The 18,375-nt window shown below is 35.4% G+C and overlaps 4 protein-coding genes and 1 long non-coding RNA gene across 6 annotated transcripts in view; 3 read left to right on the top strand and 2 right to left on the bottom strand.

The window, feature by feature from the left end:
• The first annotated feature begins 1,962 nt into the window (after positions 1-1,962).
• Positions 1,963-2,419, top strand: LOC129791520 (transmembrane protein 230-like). The gene is made up of 2 exons (XM_055829679.1): positions 1,963-2,127; positions 2,231-2,419. The coding sequence occupies exons 1-2, from the start codon at positions 1,963-1,965 to the stop codon at positions 2,417-2,419; spliced, it is 354 nt and encodes a 117-aa protein (XP_055685654.1).
• Positions 2,420-6,767: 4,348 nt separating this feature from the next.
• LOC129793319 (UDP-glycosyltransferase UGT5-like) lies at positions 6,768-10,392 on the bottom strand. The gene is made up of 4 exons (XM_055833178.1): positions 9,932-10,392; positions 9,393-9,862; positions 8,320-8,922; positions 6,768-7,331 (listed from the first exon to the last, which is right to left on the bottom strand). Exons 1-4 carry the CDS (start codon positions 10,088-10,090, stop codon positions 6,935-6,937), a joined length of 1,629 nt encoding a protein of 542 aa, XP_055689153.1. The 5' UTR covers positions 10,091-10,392; the 3' UTR covers positions 6,768-6,934.
• LOC129793322 (uncharacterized) lies at positions 8,895-10,541 on the top strand. Its single transcript, XR_008750897.1, has 2 exons — positions 8,895-9,059; positions 9,125-10,541. It is a non-coding gene; the product is annotated as an uncharacterized LOC129793322 (long non-coding RNA).
• Positions 10,542-12,168: 1,627 nt separating this feature from the next.
• LOC129793318 (sideroflexin-2) lies at positions 12,169-16,789 on the top strand. Its single transcript, XM_055833177.1, has 6 exons — positions 12,169-12,303; positions 12,479-12,626; positions 12,900-13,070; positions 13,404-13,689; positions 14,975-15,228; positions 15,302-16,789. Exons 1-6 carry the CDS (start codon positions 12,276-12,278, stop codon positions 15,411-15,413), a joined length of 999 nt encoding a protein of 332 aa, XP_055689152.1. The 5' UTR covers positions 12,169-12,275; the 3' UTR covers positions 15,414-16,789.
• Positions 15,694-18,375, bottom strand: part of LOC129793317 (uncharacterized) — a 25,266-nt gene continuing 22,584 nt past the window's right edge. For both annotated transcript variants that reach the window (XM_055833175.1, XM_055833176.1), the window contains exons 7-9: positions 17,904-18,231; positions 17,403-17,841; positions 15,694-17,339 (exon numbers count right to left, since the gene is read on the bottom strand). In XM_055833175.1, the coding sequence (XP_055689150.1) occupies positions 16,928-17,339; positions 17,403-17,841; positions 17,904-18,231 (1,179 nt within the window). In that variant the 3' untranslated portion in view covers positions 15,694-16,927. The remainder of the gene's footprint in view (positions 17,340-17,402; positions 17,842-17,903; positions 18,232-18,375) is intronic.

The following is an 18,375-nucleotide window of genomic DNA, read 5'->3' as shown; positions in this document are numbered from 1 at the left end:
TCCTGGCATCCTGCCCACTCAGAGCTTTCTCAAGGCGATAGGAAAAAAACAGCAGGATACTCTTCATTAAGGAAGCCAAGCATGTTCTCTCCGTTACTCCAATGTCTTCCGCACGTAGTGCCTCAAAGTTTCTTTTTTTGGTCGAGGATTTTTTTCTCTCTTTGTTTTAAGGAGAAGAAGTGTAGCGAGGATATAACACGAAAAAAAATCTTCTGTCCCTGAAAATTTGGTTGTGCAAAGGAAATTGTCCCAATTGTTTGATTTACTTCTTGCATTCAAAGAAGCCACCCATCACACCCTGAAGGCTTCCGCTATAAGTGGCATGCATTGGAATGTTGCATGCATCGCTTTGGCATCATTCTGATTTATATTCGTGCCTTCGATTTGTTACTGTTCCCAACACTTTCCATTCGTGTGCTTTCCACCAGACTAACCGACGCCAATTTTCTCTACTGATTAGATTTTTTCCCACTCATTACCTCCCCCATATTTCCATCAACATATCAGACTTATCCATTGTTTCAGAAGCTTTCGTCATCTTTGCGTGAGAAGGGGGTATTTTTGGGTAATTTCGTCTGCAAATGCTATGGCTTTACTTTTACCAGAAAAAAGAAAGCTCACAAGTTCTTAGAAGAGTTATTTCTAGTCTACTCCATAGTCTACGTACACGCAGTATTGTACGTAGAATTTGAATTAGGTAACAAAAGGAGTGGTTTGAAAAAGAAACAAAGAAGCGTGCTCATAAATTTACTCTACGCCAATGTTTTGAATCTAAATCATCCACTTTAACGATGCTCTACTCAATTGCTCGCTATTCTTAGTCTAATGCAAGTTCTTCCACATTAAGCTATTTTTGTCTATATAATACAAACAATCCTGAATGATAAAGCCGATACAATGAAAAGTCAAGTCTATTATTTTTCTAGGATTCGACTTTTTTTGCTAGCAGCTTCGTTATTTTATTACCTGATGAGAAGATAAATAAGTAAACTTGAACAATATCTCTCAAGAAAACCCTTAGAACTTTCGTCAGAATTTTCATAATATTTTAATATTTAGCTTCATAAATCCTAATTTTGTTCACAATTTCTTTTTATCAAAATCAAATTTTAAGTCTCTCTTATATGCATATCTTGAATCATATTCATCAGTAGGTACTTAGATAGGTACTCTTTTTCTACTGAAAATATTGAAATTTTATTTGTTTTTTTCCTTTTATTTCATTATCAAGGTTAAAAACATTGTAATTTGAAATTTATTCATCCAATAATGTAACTGAAGGATATGTTATCTCTTTTCAATATCAATAACTCTTTTTTTTATATAAAATAATTTTTCATTGACATAACACGAAAAAAATTCCGTCGGACATGCGAATTAAATCATTTAATTGCTCTGTTTAATCAACACTAAATCCTGTATAAAACCACGTACATATAGCTGTTTAATTTATTAACCTTGCATCCTTGATATAATTATTTCAAAGAGAGCGTGACATTCATGTTCCAACTCAATGCAATATTCGGTAGAGTTTTGCATCTTGAATCCATAAATTCACGTGCACAGACTAAAACCACCACTGGGCAGTTGAAATTGGTATATAGAAACGTTTTAAATGAAAAAAAAATCCACATAAGTATGGTTTGCATCTGAAGGTTAAAACAATTTAGGTAAATTAAGAAGAAAAATCAATGTTAGCTCTGCAGAGAATATTGTTTGGATTTCACTTCGCACATGCATTTCTCATCGTTGAAAAAAAATCCTCAATTCAATTAGCCTTTTATGTAGGTGAGAAAGAGAGAGGAGTTTTGGTAATAAAAGGTCGGGGGCTTATTGGATCCCTGCTATGACTAATTGTTAACATAATATAGAAGTTTTCAGCGAATGGTGTGTAGTACATGAGAGAGCATACACGAAAATGAATATTTAATTGCCACTGCAGGTGAGATTAAAAGTTCCTGAATGTCTCGTCGACGTGCTGGCTATGAGTATAGGCGGGTACCACAGGAGGAGGCCACTTCGCGGGATACCGTTGATGGATTCACGGCAGAACAATTCCGCAAGCCACCGCAGAAAATACCCTGGAAAGCCATCATTTTCTCCACATTCCTCTGCATCATTGGAGCGGTATTATTTTCATTTATTTTACACACCAGCAAGGTCCTTCAATGACTCACACACTGCACTAACTCCTTTGTTTTGCAACTCCCCCCCTTGGTTTCTTCTCTAGGTTTCGCTTGTGTTTGGTATCCTCATTGCCATTGGGCAAATACACGAAAAATACCTCGATAGGCAGCTGCCGCTCTTCATTCTCGGATCAATAATGTTTATACCCGGATGCTACCACGTGGTTGTCGCCTACAGAGCATTCATGAAACATCCCGGCTACTCATTTGAGGACATACCCGAATTTAATTGAATCCAAAGAATTTTAAAGCCTTAAATTTTTTATACATACAACAAATGTACCAAAACCACATTAAATAATTAAGTATAGGGGACTGTGGTAAAGTATGGATAAGGGGTTCGGACTATCCAAAAAAGACCTACGTGTATCAAATATCTGATCCGGAAAAGCCGATAAGGACTGTGAAAAATTTACAGGTCAAGAAGCTACCGCAAGATTGACCCCGATTTTAAAGAAGATCCTTTACACTCATAGAAAAAATTCCGTATTTATCACCGCAAAGTGATAAATACCGAAGTAGAAGTGGTGTTTTCAGTAACACTTTTGAGGAGTGGTAATTTACCACCGCAAAAGTGGTGCGGCAAGATGTCAAATTTTTTCTCTCAAAAAAAATGCCTTATAATTTTCACTAATATAGAAAATACATTATAAGAGATAATATAATACACCAAACAAAGGTCTATTTAATGAAAAACTGCTGAAAATCATGGAAAAATACGATTAAAATTATTTATTTTTTCATCACCCCATTAAAATTTTGTCCTCTATTTGCCGACACAAATAGGACATTCCATAGGAATTTCACATGTCACGTGTCGACATTAAAATATCAATATGTAAATTCATTTATTCTTTAAGAAAATTAAAAAATATATATAAATATATACATATATATTTATGAATGACATTTAATGAAAATAAAATCACAAGATTTCTGTCATGAAAACAAGATGGCGACTATTTCTTTCGAAATTTCTTTTTTTTTGCAATATCTCGCCCTCTATAAATAAAGACGATAGTAATCTCAAATTTTGGTAAATTGTAAATCTTTCCCAAAATTTTGGCTAATCTCCAAGGCGCCATTTTGAATTATGTCATTTCGCAATATCTCGTTTTCCACTATAGATAGAAGAGTAAAATTTATATATTTTGTAGATCTCATTAAAATCTTTCAAAAAAAAAATGGCAAGTCTCCAAGCCGCCATTTTGAATTAGTTCATTTCGCGATATATCGCCTTTCACTAGAGACAGAAGAAGAAATTTGAATATATTATATTAAATCTTATTAAAATATTTTGAATAAGTGTGAAGGCAAAAGGCGGCCATTTTGTATTGACTATTTCTTTTTCAGAAATTATTTTAGAAAGTCTTTCACTATAGGCTTTGGAACGAGAAAGTTTTTTCACCCATTTTTTTATTAGTTTTTTTTTAAAGTGCTCCCTAAAATAACTTTTTTTGATAAATTTTGTAAGAAAAAAAATCTTCAAACATTTAAATTTTTTTAATTGGTAAAGCCATTCTTGAGTTGTATCCGAAAAAACTCTTTTTACTTTAGATTTTTGGGGTAAAAACCACCATTTTGGAAAAAAAATATGGTGGCCATTTTTAAAATACGTCAGAAGAATTACCTTTTGTCTCCTGAAAACAAATCTACCATGGGATTTCCGGTATCTCAAACATAAGAAAAGATATTCAAAAAAAAGTTTTGCGCTTTCTTTTGAACACCCAGATATCCAAATTGCCTCTTCTGTCTATAGCGGAAGGCGAGTTATCGCGAAAAAAAAAATTCAAAATGGCGGCTCGGAAATTAGCTATACTTTTTTTTCTAAATATTTTATTGGTTCTGAACAGACGGCGGTGACTTTTGGTTGAAGTCTTCGCGAGGAAACTTTTTTGGCACTTGGAGGTGACTTTTTTGCGCAGACATAACCTCAAAGCAACTTTTTTTGTGCAAAAAAGTGAAAAATGTGGGAAAAACTGCAGGGGATCAGCAGGGTGTTGAAAAGGAGGATCCTAAGAACCGTTAAAAACTTCCAGGTACTTATGGTACTTTCCTGGCACACATCATACCGTTCCGGGAAGAAAAAAGTGTACAAACTTCAAGTTTCTGTGCGAATTTTCGGCTGGAAAGTGACTTTAGGGGCTTACGGGAAGCCCCCGGGGGCATTGCAATACACTTTATCCCACATTTTTCACTTTTTATTTGCACAAAAAAAAGTTGCTTTGAGGTTATGTTTGGCGGGGAAAAAATTTACCTCACCCAAAAATTCAGTTGAGTGAGGCAACTTTTCGGGCGGGGAAAAACCTCCACCTGACATAACCTCAATTTAACACGCGATAAAAATTCGGAATTGAGCAAATTTTCGCCTAAGAAATGCATTAAGAGCATAAGGGAAGCCCCCTGGGGGCGCTGCAATGCAGTTTTTCCCACATTTTTTCACTCTCTTTTGTACAAAAAAAAGTCACCTGCAAGTTTCAAAATTAGTTTCCTCGAAAAAGTCACTTTCTCGCGAAGACGTCAACCAAAAGTCACCGCCGTCTGTTCAGAGCCATTATGAAATGAGATAATTCAAAATGGCGGCTTGGAAATCAGCCATACTTTTTGAAAGATTTTATTATAATCTACATTATATCTAAATTTCACTCTTTTAACTATAGCGATAAGCGAGATATCGCGAAAAGAAATAATTCAAAATGGCGGCTGGAAGAGCATAATAAAAAACAAAAAATAATTGTAATAATAAATAAATAATTTAATAAAAGATTTTATTAAAATCTATTAAATGTCGGATTTTTTAACTTTTATCTATAGTAGAGGCCGTAATATTGTAGTGAATAACTCAAAATGGCGGAAAAATAGTCGCCATCTTGTTTTTTTTTATGCCCACAAATCGTTTGGCATCTTTTCTCTCCTGGTACCCTGTTCTCTAATTTTGTTCTGGTAAAATATAATTTTTTAATAAACGAATTTGTTTATTTCCACTTCACCGTACGACATTTCCTATGGAATACGGAAGGATGTCATATGGAAGGGTGGAAGAAATTATTTTCGGGACAAACGTGCAAAAGTTTGACAGCCGCACACCACTTTTGAAGGGGCAAAAATAGCACTTTTGCGGTGGCAAATTTGCACCTCCAAATTTTGTTCTATGAGTGTACAATCAATTTTATTCATTTTACATGTTATTAAGTCACTCAGCCCAAATACATAATACCTACAATAAAGTTTGAGCAAACCCAACTAATGCAAGAATAAACCATAATTTTGACTTGATTAGTTATACACAGGATTAAGCTTGTTTTATAGAATAAAATAGGTAATATCTTTGTAGGTTTGCTATTATAACATTAAAAAAATACTTTTTTTTAGACTTATCGAATGTAAAATTATTCTAAAAATACCTTTTAATTTACAAATTATGTAACACGAAAATATTTTATGCATTTTAGGAAAGCTAAAAAAAATATTTAATACAGTTGACCAATTTTACCGCAGTCTCCCTTAATAATAAATTAACTTAAAAAATTAATTGTCAAAGATAATTATAATTCATTCATTTACAGTATGAATTAAACATTTTAAAAATAAATAAATATAATAAAATAGCGTAAAAGAAAATTATATGTATTTTTTAATATTAATTCTTGTTTACATTCACATCACTTTTGGAATAATATTCCTTTTTTTTTATTCTTTTTAATATTCTAAATAATAAAATAATATAGGTACGGAATATTCTGGATTATAATGCTCCTAGTAGGTACATTATGCACATATGTACATTGTTTCTTTATTAAAAAAAAACCATCAACCATTACTTATCAATTAAGGGATGATCCAACCTCGATAAATTCTATGATAGTCAATTAAGTCACTTAAGTCAAACTTAGAACAATAAATTTAAAAGAATCACAGCTAAAAAAATTATTTTATTCCCTAATCTTATTTACAATTAGGTAGATAGCTATCTTTGATAATCGATCGCAAATAATGATCGATTTTTTCAATTATTCCGATTAATTTTTTTTTAATCTCAGGAAAATACTTCTTTTGGTGCAAACATACTTACCATTAATATTGGATGATTTATTCTCGGAAGAAAGAATAAAAAAAATCGGGCGTACCTACACTAATTTTTTTACACTTTATGTTAACGTGTTGTCTGACATTATTCTGTTCTTCTACTGATCACAATACTTTACTTTCAAGCAGATATAATATGATGATTGAATTTTTTCTCAAAACACAATCAGTCTGGGAAACCTTTTAAGTTAATCTAGACAAAGCTTTTATACTAATTTATTACAGGTGCGTAGTAGTAAAAAGATCGACAAAGCGCTAAAGTTCTTACAGAAATGTTTATTTATTTATTTTAAAAATTAATTAATCCTTTAAACTAAAATCAGCATCGGGATAATCAATAATCTCGATTATTTCTAACGACTTTGATCTGCGCAAGATTTTATTTATTATCGAAGGTAGATTGAAGAATTCACACACTATCTTCCGTAAAAAATGCGCTTACGTTATATCATCTTAATATAACTTCGAAAGAACAATATTTACAATATAAAAAACATTTTAACAACAGGATGATCATTTATTATGTAAAAAATTATTAACGTATAAGTATGAAGAATAGGGGTGTCTATGGCACACACACTATATCAAAATTCTGATGCATAAACCACGTGAAAAAATATAATAATTGATGAATCTGACCAAAGTTCCTTAACCCGTCAAAGCTATTTTTCCTTTTTACTATTGTCACTCCTTGAGCTCTTCTCCGTTCGTTTTGTATCACCATTAATTGCGCTCTGGCTTGCTCTGTTGCTGCGTCGCAAAACAATTCCGATAATTGCTGCGGGGATTGCGAGGATGAGGACACATCCTGCGACAATGCACAAGGTCACGTCGACCAAGTAGAGTTGCCAAATGGACAAATCAAGGGATGGAGAGCGCAAATGGCGGGCGCCACCAGTCCTTAGGATCATCTCGATGGAATGCATGGCCTTCTCTTTCACGGACAAGGGGTTATCCTGCATTTGCCGTGATACCCGCTCGGCATTCCTGCGATACGTTTCGTTCTTAAGCATGTCAACAACAGCTTCACGAATTATATCCTCCGTCAGGGTATCGTATCTATAGCGAAGATGAAAATCCGTATGATTAAAAATGTTAAAATAATTAATTGGAGCCTTGTAGGTGATAACTAGGGCAGATTCCACAAAATTGGAAAATAATAAATAACGTAGATTTATAAGATAAAAATTGTTTAGCTGAAAAAGCTTATAATGCCACTTGGCCAACATTTTTGCTATTGAGTGCCAAGAGTTTCCCTAAGTGTCTCTTAATCTTTCATCGAAGTGATTTCTTGACCTCACTGATTGAATTTTATAATAAGTTCTGTAATACCACTTGTTAAACTAATCTAAATGCTATACATGCTTTTTATACTTCCATATGTTTTATTGTATTTAATTTAGGAAATAGGAAGTCTAGGCAATAATCGATTGCTCTTTTTAAATAATAAGTTAGGTGTTTGTTGTAGAGACTCGTACCTTCCTTACTTTAGCGTGGTGGTGAGAATAGCGAGTAGAGAATAGTGCGATATGGGGGAAAATAAAGTGGTTTGGATCGCTATAACTGTCAAACACATAAAAAAAGAGTGAGTTTTTCTCATTTTAGATACATTTAGCTAAAATCCTTTAATCTATCTGCATGAAATGTAAAATTTCTAATATTTTAGAACCGATTTAATTTATTGTATAATTGAGAATTACTATGGAAGTCAAACACATAATGTGTTCTCTGTCACCTGTCTATTTTCTGTGTTTACTCTATTTTTCAGGTTATCAAGTTAGTAAAGGATAAAGTAAAGCCTTGTGGTTTGAAAAGGTTGGGGTCGTAAAGCCTTAAAATAAAATAAAAACTTACGAAGCGAAAGTTAGAGATTAGAGAAAGGTCTTTGTAGGCCGTTAAACGGATTGGCCACTTTAGTTAGCGAGCTCATCACCTTTGAGACTCTTCAGCATTAGATGACCAGAAAATGCATATTAACTACGTTTACAATCACTTCTGATAATATTTTCTTGTGCATTATAAAGAATTGTTCATAAGATGTAGTTACCTGAGAGTACGTCCAAATCCCGCTTCCTCTGCTAAGCGCATGTTAAAATGTTGGTCCCCATGCATGGGAATTCCCAGGACTGGCGTTCCAGAAAAAATCGCTTCGTAAATACTTGAAATACCCCCGTCGGTGATGAGCAATTTAGTATTGTTCCCAAACATTAGTAGATCGAACTGTGGCAACCACGGTCCTATTATCACATTATCCACCTGTCCAGGCATCTGAGCATCTTCCCATTTCCAAAATATCCCCACATCTGGCATCTCCTTAAAAACTCGATTGAAGGCATCACGTTTCTCCTTTTGCATATCCTTACTCCGTGTTGTGCTGCCAAGCGTCAAAACAATAACACCTCCCGTTGCCAATGTGTACAGTCTATCAACATCAGCAGGAAGCTTCTTTGGTTCTCGAATGTGGATCCCGCCGATTTCCACAATATTTGGCATCAAGGCACGTGGATAGTGGAAACCAGGATGGGAATTGACAAAAACCGAGCTTACATTGTGGATGAGGTCTTCAAGAGAGGGAAGTTTAACATCTTTTGGCTGTAGAGGAGCAAAAAAGCGCTGATAGAGAGCTTCCTGAGCCGGTAAGTACAAATATCTATGAAATATTTTTTTAAAAGAAAGATTAAACTCAGTTGAACTTTGTTTCATGTCGTCAATTTGGATAACGATAAGCTACAGTGGAAACAGATGGTGATACTAAAATGTTGCCACATGCTACGAAACATCTTGGTGGTATGTTATAAACAACAAGCGTATTCATTTTTTTTTATAATCGATTTTTTTAAAATATTATCTAGCCAAAAAATCCTGATCTACTAATTCGAAATCAATGAATTAAGTTCTTATGTTTGAGATCAATATCCAACCAATCAAACTTTAGTAATATGCAGACTAAGCAACAGATTGAATCGTAATGATATGATTCCAAATCAACTACACACAATGATTTACCGGTTAACTAGAATTTTCTAGTAATGTTGATTTTTTTGGAGAAAAAAAAACGATTATCTAACCACACGAATATTGAACGAGTAACGAAATAAATGGACCATCAATCATACTCACTGGTAACTAATCTCAACGAAGAGAGATAGCAGCGCATTGACGATTCGCTCGGTAAATGTCATTTTGTTAGAGGACCCCAGAAATAGATTGGGGCTATAGGCAGGATTGTAAGGATTGCCTACCAACTCATCTGTCCATTTATTGGATGCAGTTGTGCACACAACCACAGAAGGCACTTTGTAGTGATTTGCAAAACCAAGAAGGGCGTCCATCATGAAGGAATCCACAATAAGAAGGTCATATGAAGCATCAGATCGCAACAGCTTCTGTACTTCCTTATGGCTGAGAGTGAAGTTTACAAGTTCAGCAGACCCAAAGATTGATTGTGTGATAGTTTCGAGGACTGAATGGGGCTGATGTAACTCCTTCAGATATTCCTCATTCCGTGCGAACGCCACTGTACCATCAATGAAGATCTCCTGGACTGCTTCTGAGCCTTCTCGCATATGATAAGGAGTTACATAAGTGATCTGGAGAATGAAGCATCATCAAATATGGGAAAAGTAATTAAGGAGACTTTTGATCAAAGAAAGAATTACCTGATGCCCATGACTTATCAATTCCCTGACAAGTGTCTCACCGATGATTGAGTTTGTTTTACTCGGTACTGGAAAGATGGCAAGGATTCTTTCGCAAAAGCCATAGTTAAGGGTGTGAATGAGGTAGAGAAGAAGTATAAAAATCGTCTTGGAGAACATATTTGCGTGGGCAGTGTCCCAAAACTGATTGACGTGGAGCAAAGAGAATAACGCGTTCTTATCGTTGATTTTGATAAGAAGCACTTCCACACGAAGCACTATGATATGGTACGCCAATTTTTGCGTGCATCATCTGTGTATGCACCTTCTATCATCATTATTTTTTGCAAACAATATACACTCTTCCCTCCCCCTAAATATAAACAAATCGGCGCCGTGGCAGCTAAACTACAATATATGGTGAATGTAAGTAAAGGAACTAAAATGTCAAAGAGAGAGCGCCTCTGATGGCTTACAGTTGAAATTCAAGGCTCTGCGCGGCGTGTGAAATAAGATGAGGGTATGGAGAAGACAACATTACGAGGAAATATTGCATGAAATTTTACCTACTTAACCAACTGATGGAATAAAATGGAATTCAGTGATTATTCAATAAATGCTATAAATTAATGAATGAATAGTTTATTTATATGCAAGAGATACAAAGATCTATAGTAGCACTATAGATCTTGGAATCGATCGTGAAACTAGCACTATAGATACGGTTTATAAAACTTTCGTCCAGTCCAGGCCATGTACACGACTCAGTTTTTGTATGGAATTCTGTAGTATGAAATGAATTTTGGTCTGCGCTTTTTAAACTATAGTATCAATCTTAAAACCCTTTGTACCATTAAATTCTACATCTAATGCCCTTTCGAATGACAGAATATGAGCGTGCGATCAGTCTTCTAAATATTGAAAAATAGTAATTTTATTAAAAAAGGAAAAGAATTTTCATTGGTCCAGTCGATCGGGAAGCAAATGAAGCGGCAAATAAATAATCCCAGGATTTCGTTGAAATTTATTTTAGTGGATTGCTTACAAAAATACTTGATTACACTTCCCGTATCCACCAACAGTGAATCACGGACAATATTCAAGGAATAGGACGTTCTCGGGATACTTCACTGAGGGACACGAACCTTCACCTTAATTATCAAGAGGGGAGTAAAGTACCATTAGGATACTGAGGATAGAAACCTACGCCTCACACATTGCTTCAAAATTTATAAATATGAATTGGACGTGAAATCCGGCTCCACATGGGGGTCCATTGCTGCGCTGCGGATTCTAAGTTCCGGAGATCGAAGTGCCCTCTTCAGTTTCGACACATTACAAAGAAATAGAGAAACGAGTGATGATAAAATAAGAGAAATATAAATGATAAGAGATAAAGAGAGACATAAGAGATAATATTTTAGTGAGAAGGTGAAAGAGAAAAAAAAAAAACCCAAAAAATCAAGAACCACAGAAAAACCAAGAACTACAAAAAACTCTAGAAAAAGACGCGATTTGAAGATGTTTTTCGACTAATTATTTGGTCTGCTTCTTCATCGAGGAAAAGGTGAATGGAAGCCCTTAAACTCCAAGCTGAGATAGATAAAAGAATGTAAAAGTTTTTGTAAGAGAAAATAATAAAGAGATAGGTGCTTTATTCGTAGTAGAGATTTGAAGGAGATTTGAAATTAAAAGTTATATATTATGTACCTACCACAGTTTATGTATATTAGGCCAATTGGCCAGTTTACAATAAATTTTCATTCATTCATTCACATTGCTTCAAAAAGGTGATAGGAGAAGATCCTCTCCAATGTGATATCTATCACGACGCCCTGGACGTCATAAACCTTTTAAACGTGTGCAGAAAGTACACAGGCCACAGAAATAAGATCTTCGGTAGTCTTAATATAACAACACATGTCTAAAATAAATACTAAGGCAAGATAGCCTTTTTTAGCAGTAGTAGTAGTTAATCGCTCATGTTACTTATAATCCTTACAAATAGAATTATAGACTAGTACATATTATTCATAGTCAAATTGTTATTATTATAGTTTGTCGGATTCGATTGAAACTTTCTGTAGAGCACCGCTCTGTGTATCTCATGCAATCAAAATGTTAAAGCACCTTTTCTAAGGCATATATCGATTTTTCGATAGATTTTTTGCCATTGTGAAAGCCTTGCAACTGTTTCCGTTCTATTTATCCTTTATATCATTATTTCCAATATTTCACCCACATGTGAATTTCATGAAAGATTATAGCTTTAAATTCAGAGGAGGCATTGGTGGTGCAACTCCCGGAAAACAAATTTTTCATCTGCAATATCTCACCAAAAATTCCCAGTAACGGTTTGTGCGAAATGAATAAGATTTTCACAAAAGACTCAGGTGAGTCCAAATAATATTATCCTCTTAGGAAAAAAATCATTTAGCACGCCTTTCCCTTCCTCTCGGGTATTCCGCAATTTTTCACCCCTTGTGAGCATTTTTTCCCTCCCAAAGGCGATTGTCTGGCATAGAGAATAATGCATCGATTAATGGGAATTATGTAATACTTTTCCAGATAATCGTGTTGATCTCGATAAGCCACTATGGGACCAAAGTACATTCTTGGGGCGATTTAAGCACTTTGCATGGATCACAGACTCACGGACATGTCTAACGTCCACAACAGAGCTCAACAAGGCCAAGGCATTGATTGAGGCTTACAGGTATAATATACTTAAGATTTCGGTTGGAAAATTCAATTTCAATGCTCATCGAATTGTTCCCAAAAACGTTACGATTCAGTGAGATTTTACCCGGATTTTACCCGTGAATGCCACATACAAAATTTCAGATAAGCGAGCTAAATTTAAATGTGCCAGGAAGGCAATTATATATGTAAAAATAAGCTCTAAAAGAAAACTTCCCAGGCTGTTGTGTGGAAACTTCTGTGGTGGCTTAGCCACACTGATGAGTGCCTCTATTTTCCTGATTTGTAGGTCTGGAAATGAGCCAAAGGGTACCACGAGGGAGGAGGTGATCTATGCTAGGAAACTCTATGAGAGTGCATTCCATCCAGACTCAGGGGAACTGCAGAATGTTTTTGGGCGGATGAGTTTCCAAGTGCCCGGGGGTATGTTGCTCACCGGGGCTATGCTACAATTTTATCGGTGGGTTACAAAACGTTTTTTTTTTTTGTCCTATGATTTTTAAAAATATCTAATTTTCTTTAAAAAATTATTAGAAAGCAATTTATATATGTAGTTTTCTTGATATATAAGCATGTTACTCTTGGACAAATACACACAAGATAAAAATTTTTTAAGACAAAAATATTATCCAAGAGAAGTATAATATTTTAATTATTTTTTTAAAAATTTAAGTTGAACAATTACCCTGAAATTTATTTTCTTAAAAAATAATTTTTATGATAAGTAATTAATTAATCTTGCAAAACAATGTATTAATGGTATGCTGTAATACGTTTTAATGATCATTTGCAGCACAACATCAGCTGTTGTCTTCTGGCAGTGGGCCAACCAATCGTTCAATGCCCTGGTGAATTATACAAATAGGAATGCAAATTCCCCAATGACAGTCAATCAGATGCTTATGGCCTATGCGACAGCAACTACGAGTGCTCTCGTCACGGCCATCGGATGTAAGAGTATGTGGCAGAAGCGGGCAGGACCCTTCATTCAGCGCTACGTTCCTTTTGCCGCCGTTGCGGCTGCAAATTGCGTCAATATACCCCTAATGAGGCAAAATGAGCTCATCCAGGGAATTGAGGTACAGATGAAAACTTGAACAGTCTGATTATTAGGGAATATGGGATCTTTTATTATTAGTTGGTGTTCCACTTCGTGGCCAACACCAAGTATTGTAATCGTCGGAAAAACCGACCACCTCAGATCGGGCTCAAACTTGGTATGAGCACGTTTTAGACATCCCACATTACGAAAATGGTGGTGGAAAATTTTTGATCCGGCCGGCCTGCCGGCCGGCCTGCCGGCCTGCCGGCCGGTCGCCTAAACTTTGCCTTATAGCTCGAGAACGGTAACAGATAGAGACTTCGGGTTTGAAGTTTTCTATAGAAATGTGGGTGTAAAATTTCATTTTTTTGCATTTTCAAAATCCAAGATGGCCGCCGTCCGCCATTTTGAAATACCGTCAACCACTTCCCTTATAGCTAGAGGTCTGAAATTTTAGTATGTTGTAGAGCTCAGTGAGACTTTTTCATCAACAATTCATACTTGAAAATCGGTCAAGCGGTTTAGCAAATATGGCGGCCTAAAGCAAAAAGTGTTTTTTCGATATATCTCAAGAACGGCTTGACCGATTTTGACCATCTTGGTATCAAATGAAAGGTTTCAAAAAGCCCTACAACTGTCTAGAACATTCCAAGTTCCAAAAATATCCGCAAGAGGCGCTAAAATCAAAAACAAAAATTGCCAAACTTTAAGGGGCAATATCTCCGAATCCCCATTATCGATTTCTTTTAAATTTTGATATGTTGTAGCCTGACTCAATATCTTTCACCAGTCCGAAAATGAAGAAAATCTATGTCGCCGTTTAGAAGATATAGCCATTTGAAAAATTCTTGAATTTTAAAAGTTCTAAGAACCATATCTCTTGAACAGCTTGTTCGATTTCGCTCAACTTGGTATCAAATTAAAGCTTTTTCAATACCCTACAACTTTCTAGAACATCAGAAACCTTTAGAAGCATTTCTTGAGGACGAAAAATGCCAAAAACTGTTTTTGTAAAACAAAAAGCCGCCATTTTGTGTTCTAGAGGTGACCTTGAAAAGTATCAAAATTAATCCCATATTCTAGATTATTTTAAGACCTTTCCATAACTAGTCTAGAAATTTCTGTAGGTCTTATAGAACTTGAGATATGACCATTTTTATGCATCAAATTACTGAATTTCACAAAAAAAATCAACTTTGCCTACTAATTCTGATCACAAATCGTATTATAACGCATAAACTAACTTTTACACGTTGTGGGACACCAACTCTTATAACTGGACGCGTTATGATTGACTTATTTTTTGTTCTTTTGGATAAAAGGTAAGTGATGAGGATGGAAATATCGTGGGAAGGAGTCGCATTGCGGCTGCCAAAGGAATCTCTCAGGTTGTCATCTCGAGAATTACAATGGCAGCTCCAGGAATGCTAATCCTTCCGGTGATTATGGAGCAATTGGAGAAAATTGCTTGGTTCCGTCGGATGCACATCCTTCATGCGCCCTTCCAGACAGTCGCCGTTGGGTGCTTTTTGTCCTTTATGGTTCCCACGGCGTGTGCGCTCTTCCCACAAAAATGGTGAGTTGTTTCTAAATTTTCCTTTAAAAAAAAACGCTTCTAATTTTTTTTCCTTTAAAAAATCAACCTACAGTTCACTGAATGTGAGTATAATTGAACGATATGAGGAGGATTTGTACAAGGATATTAAAACAAACACCAAAGGAAAACCACCCACAGTGGTGTATTTTAACAAAGGACTCTAAATAATGTATTCGTACTAGTCACAAAAAGGCAACATTCACAACATTTTGACGTACCTCTTAAGAGGAAAAAAATATTCGTTCTTTAGCAATTAGGGAGGGAAAATACGGGCTATAGCGGCTTAGAGTAGCTGAATATGGTGGCCTTCTAAAAGGTCAATATACTTGTGAAAAAAAAAGATACGACAATAATAAATTACATTATATACCTTACAGATAAAAGACTTAAATCCTGAATAAGTGTTGAATCCTTCAGGGGTTTAAATTTGTTTTTTTTTCTCAAAAAAAAAAAATATTAAAATAAAAAAGAATCAAAGAAGGAGTCAAAACTCAAAGAAAGAAGTTTAACCCTAATTTACTGTAATTTAGTGTAAAAAACGCATAAAATGGTTTCATTAATAAAGTCGAATGACTCTGGATAGATAAAGAGTAGCGAAATTTTTAAGAATATTGGTTAAGACTTGACTTTTACAAAAGAAAATGAAATTTATATTCATGTAAAAGTGAAAATGTTCCTCAAAAAGTTCTTTAATATAATTCGGGTTTAGTCGAGATTTAAGTCTTTTAATCGTAAATGGGGTATAACTTAAAAGTATAAAGTTACTCAATATTGCTGTATTTTTTTTAAAGCAATAAGTCATTTATTTTAATTTAAATTAATAAGATATTGAGTGATAATTTTTATTCGATTTTTAACCCATTCATTGACACATTTTTTATGATATGATTTGTAAATATTTAGGGAAATTTAATCTTTGACGAAGAATTTTTGATAATTTGAAGAATACAATATTAATTGTATTCTTTGTTGCAGGTTTTTTCTTTTGATATTTGTTATAACAAAAATTTTATTTCATCAGACTTTAATTACCTAACATAAAACCTCTAAGATGTTTATTTTATACAAATATAGTATATACCATACATAATTGGCTAAAGAAACTAGAAAAACCTTTTTTTTTTGTTTAAACTTTTTTTTCAATTATTTTTCTTTTGAAAATACATATTTCAATTATCAATCAGCGTGTTCTGTGATGGGTTAACTCATAGGTTCAAAAACTTTACAAAATTCTCAATATGTATTAGAATACCTTAATATAAGTAATGCAGCTATAAAATTATATACTTACCAAAATGTATCTCAAAACTCTTTGAAACTCCAGTCATATCTCTGTTGTAAAACTAAAAACAAACGATCTGCACATTTTTTCTAAAACTTTTATTTCTCTATAAAATATCTTTATATTATTTTTTATAAGTCATAGAGTTTTTTTTGGATAAATGTTTGTTCATGTAGTACAAAAATATATGTATATAATTAATTAATAAAAACGGGAGTTGGGTTGTAGAGAAGAAAAATCACCATTAAATAATTTTAAGAATGGACGTTATAATAGTTTTTCTTTTAATGCTTCATTTTGCCTTTTTAGACAGCTACTATGGAATATATAAGACGCTTAACTACAAAATATGTTTACATTTATTTTGATTTAATAAAAAAAAACTTGCGCATTTCCCTATCTCCCGTCGGATTTGGAGTAATTGTGCAGAAGGGCAGCAGCCTCACTCATGACCTTTGCTGTGGATCGCACAAGGAACATGAGGTGACATTCATCGTACACCGTGAGCTCAACGCGTGTCCTCACCAACCCATGGAGGACAGTGGCGCGTTCGAGGTCCAACCATCGTTGTAGCGTCTGCTCCCGTTCACGTATTGTCCCTGTGAGGATGACATCGGATGGGCCCCAGAGAGCAAATTCCAAAATGGATTTTGTCTTTGAAAGTGATTCTGAGCGCTCCTGCCCAAGAATGTCGCTGAGAATTGGCGTCAACTTGGTGGCAGGAAGCATCTGGGTGAGGGCCACTTTGGCACATTGGCACAGGGTTCCCATGGGTTCATCCTCGTCCCGGGAAATGTCGGAAGAGAGGCTGCAATACAATTAAAATACATAAATGTCTCTTTGGCAGCAATCAACACCACCATCAGCTCACCTATGGAGGACACAGAGCCTAGCCTGGGCTTCCTTGTTGTCCACCTCTTTGCAGAGAATAACATTGGATAGTCCCAGTGGCATCTCCTCAATTCCCTTCGCTTGCAAATTCTTCAGTCCATTAATCAGCTGCAGCATCACAAAACCAACTTCGCGACAAAGAATCTCATCAGTTGTATTCCCCAGTCCTGTTGGATTCGGTGTGAGAGCACTAACAATGGAATCCAACTCATTTTCCTCCGTTTCATCTTCATTGAGAACCGAAAGATTCTGAACGGAGCCACGCACATGAGTCTGCGTGGAATCCTTCGTGGCCGTGAGATTAGGTATTGAACCACCAAATGAGCGCGAAGTCTTTTGATTTTCAACTTTGGACTTTAGAATTGATCCCAGGGACATGAGTGTGTCCACGAGCATTCGCGGGAGAACAGAAATGGATGCTAACGAAAAAAAATTTCCGATAAAAATGTAGAAATTTCAGTTATTTTAGTAGAAATCTCACCTTGCACTAATCTGATTTGAATGCTGGGCATTAGTGGCAAAAAATTACTGGGCACGAGGTCACAGAACTCAGTGATGGGATTGAGGGCTCCACTGGCAGCTCCTGAGAGTTGCTTCAACTCCCCAGCAACACCAGACATTTGATTGCAATCCGCAGTAACTGCAAGGGTCACGGGTGTCTGACTAGGGATCCACATGGCAGCATGGAAGGCCCTTCGTCCAATCACCACAGCACGTCCACCCTCGACTATACTGAACTCCTCGAAGCGGAGATTCATGGAGTTTGCCAGGGGTCGCAGTATCATGGGAACTGGAGGTGATTGTTGCAACTGCGAAGGAGAAAAAATGTAGGTGAATTAGACACCACCCATAGTACCAACCCTCTGATCTACTTTCTCCCCACATAGAATTACGCAAAAATCCCACAACTCCAAGAATGACCATCACGCGATCCAGGTCGCTCCCTGCCCCTT

This window comes from Lutzomyia longipalpis, chromosome 3, assembly GCF_024334085.1.
Source record: "Lutzomyia longipalpis isolate SR_M1_2022 chromosome 3, ASM2433408v1".
In the NCBI taxonomy this organism is placed as follows: Eukaryota; Metazoa; Arthropoda; class Insecta; order Diptera; family Psychodidae; genus Lutzomyia; species Lutzomyia longipalpis.
This window is presented reverse-complemented; position numbering and strand designations above follow the sequence as displayed.